General features: G+C 46.5%; 1 protein-coding gene across 1 annotated transcript in view; it reads right to left on the bottom strand.

Annotated features, from left to right (window-relative positions):
• Positions 1-532, bottom strand: part of znf536 (zinc finger protein 536) — a gene marked incomplete at both ends in the record, with an annotated part of 109,177 nt that extends 108,645 nt beyond the window's left edge. The window contains one exon of the mRNA XM_084437362.1: positions 1-532. This exon is cut by the window's left edge and continues 1,758 nt beyond it. Within this exon, the coding sequence (XP_084293488.1) occupies positions 1-532 (532 nt within the window).
• Between the last annotated feature and the right edge of the window lie 1,368 nt (positions 533-1,900).

The raw sequence follows: 1,900 nt of genomic DNA, 5'->3' as shown, positions 1-1,900 counted from the left end.
GGTTGCCCTTCTGCGCCGCCCGGTGGTCGCAGTACGGACACTTGAAGGGCTTCTCGCCGGTGTGCGTGCGCATGTGCAGCGACAGGATGCTGTTGAAGCGGAAGCGCTTGCCACACAGCGGGCACGGGTACTTCCTGTTCTTGCGGGCGTCGTCCTCGATGTCGTTCATCTGGGACATGATGCCCAGGTTCTGCCCGTTGAGGAACTGCTGCAGGTCCACGCGGCCGTTGAGGCCGCTCAGCGCGCCTGCATCGATGTCGCGGTTCAGCTGGTTGGCCAGCAGGGCCATCTGGCTGCTGATTGGTTGACTGGCCAGGGCTGCGTGATGGGTCTTCTCGTCCAATGGGGTGGCGGCTTTCTCTTCCGGGATCTGTCTGCTCTGCAGGTCAGGGAAGGCGTGGCCTAGCTGCGCGGTCAGCTGGTGGAGCTTCTGGCTTATTGGGTAGCGTCCATTTAGGACGGCGCTGGTCAGGTGGCTGTCCCCGTCTGGGACAGCAGAGGACACACCAAGGCACAAACTGGAGTCCTCCATCCTACAGTGGGAGACACAGAGAGACACACACAACTTAGTAGTAGTAGTAGTAGTAGTAGTAGTAGTAGTAGTAGCAGTAGTAGCAGTAGTAGTAGTAGTAGCAGTAGTAGCAGTAGTAGTAGTAGTAGTAGTAGTAGTAGTAGTAGTAGTAGAAGTAGTAGTAGCAGTAGTAGCAGTAGTAGTAGTAGTAGCAGTAGTAGCAGTAGTAGTAGTAGTAGTAGTAGTAGTAGCAGAAGTAGCAGTAGTAGTAGTAGTAGTAGTAGTAGTAGTAGCAGTAGTAGCAGTAGTAGTAGTAGTAGTAGCAGTAGTAGCAGTAGTAGTAGTAGTAGTAGTAGCAGTAGTAGTAGTAGTAGTAGTAGTAGTAGCAGTAGTAGTGGTAGTAGTAGTGGTAGTAGTAGTAGTGGTAGTAGTAGTGGTAGTAGTAGTAGTAGTAGTAGTAGTAGTAGTAGTAGTAGTAGTGGCAGTAGTAGCAGCAGTAGTAGTAGTAGTAGTAGTAGTAGTAGTAGCAGTAGTGGTAGCAGTAGTAGTTGTAGTAGTAGTTGTAGTAGTAGTAGTAGTAGTAGGAGTAGTAGTTTTAGTAGTAGTTGTAGTAGTAGTGTACGTTATTGATCCAGTGTTGGGGAAATTGCACAACCACTTAATGTGTTAGGAAGGCAAAACAACTTTTCTTACAGGTATTTCTTGAGGTTTGCATATAATAACAAATAATAAAATATGACAATGAGGTTGCAATCACCAGCAGTGTCAACAGTATGTGCATGTTCTGTGTCACCCTGAATAAATGTAGATATTGATATTAAGGATGAGTAGGAAACTGAGGTTGAAAACAACAACCACACTTGAGTTGTGACGGTGAGAAGAAACAGTGACTTCTTTTCCTTTGATTCAGAGAGTACAGCGTGTGTTCTGACACCGAGCAGAGTCACGCTGTTACTCACCCTCAACTTTCGCAAACTGCGACACCATTTTGAATGCAATAATTACTCTGTAAACACGGCAAGCGGCACATAATTAGGCCATCCTATCAGAATCCTCCAATTACACGCCTTAATGAAACAGAGTAACGCCACAGTCATGAAGCTAGCGCAATACTACAATTATGATATTAACAATAGCACTTAAAACCAAGGGGTTACTTCAGTAAACATCGCACTCTTATCTCCGCTGCTACACTTGTCTTGGCGTAATTTCCCATTAAAGAGACACGACATTTGATTGGAATCACTTTGCGCCTCTCCTTTTTCGTTTCTATGTCGCACAGCTTCCAAAAAAGGAGAAAACAACAGTTGGTGTTATTGAAAGGCTTCCCAACATATCAGAAGCCCTCTCAGCCATTAAGAGAAGCTGCAGTAGCCCGGGCAGGCTGAG

Source organism: Borostomias antarcticus (assembly GCF_949987555.1).
Source record: "Borostomias antarcticus genome assembly, chromosome: 4".
Classification (NCBI taxonomy): domain Eukaryota; kingdom Metazoa; phylum Chordata; class Actinopteri; order Stomiiformes; family Stomiidae; genus Borostomias; species Borostomias antarcticus.
The sequence above is the reverse complement of the archived record's forward strand: the minus strand, read 5'-3'. Positions and strand labels throughout refer to the sequence as shown.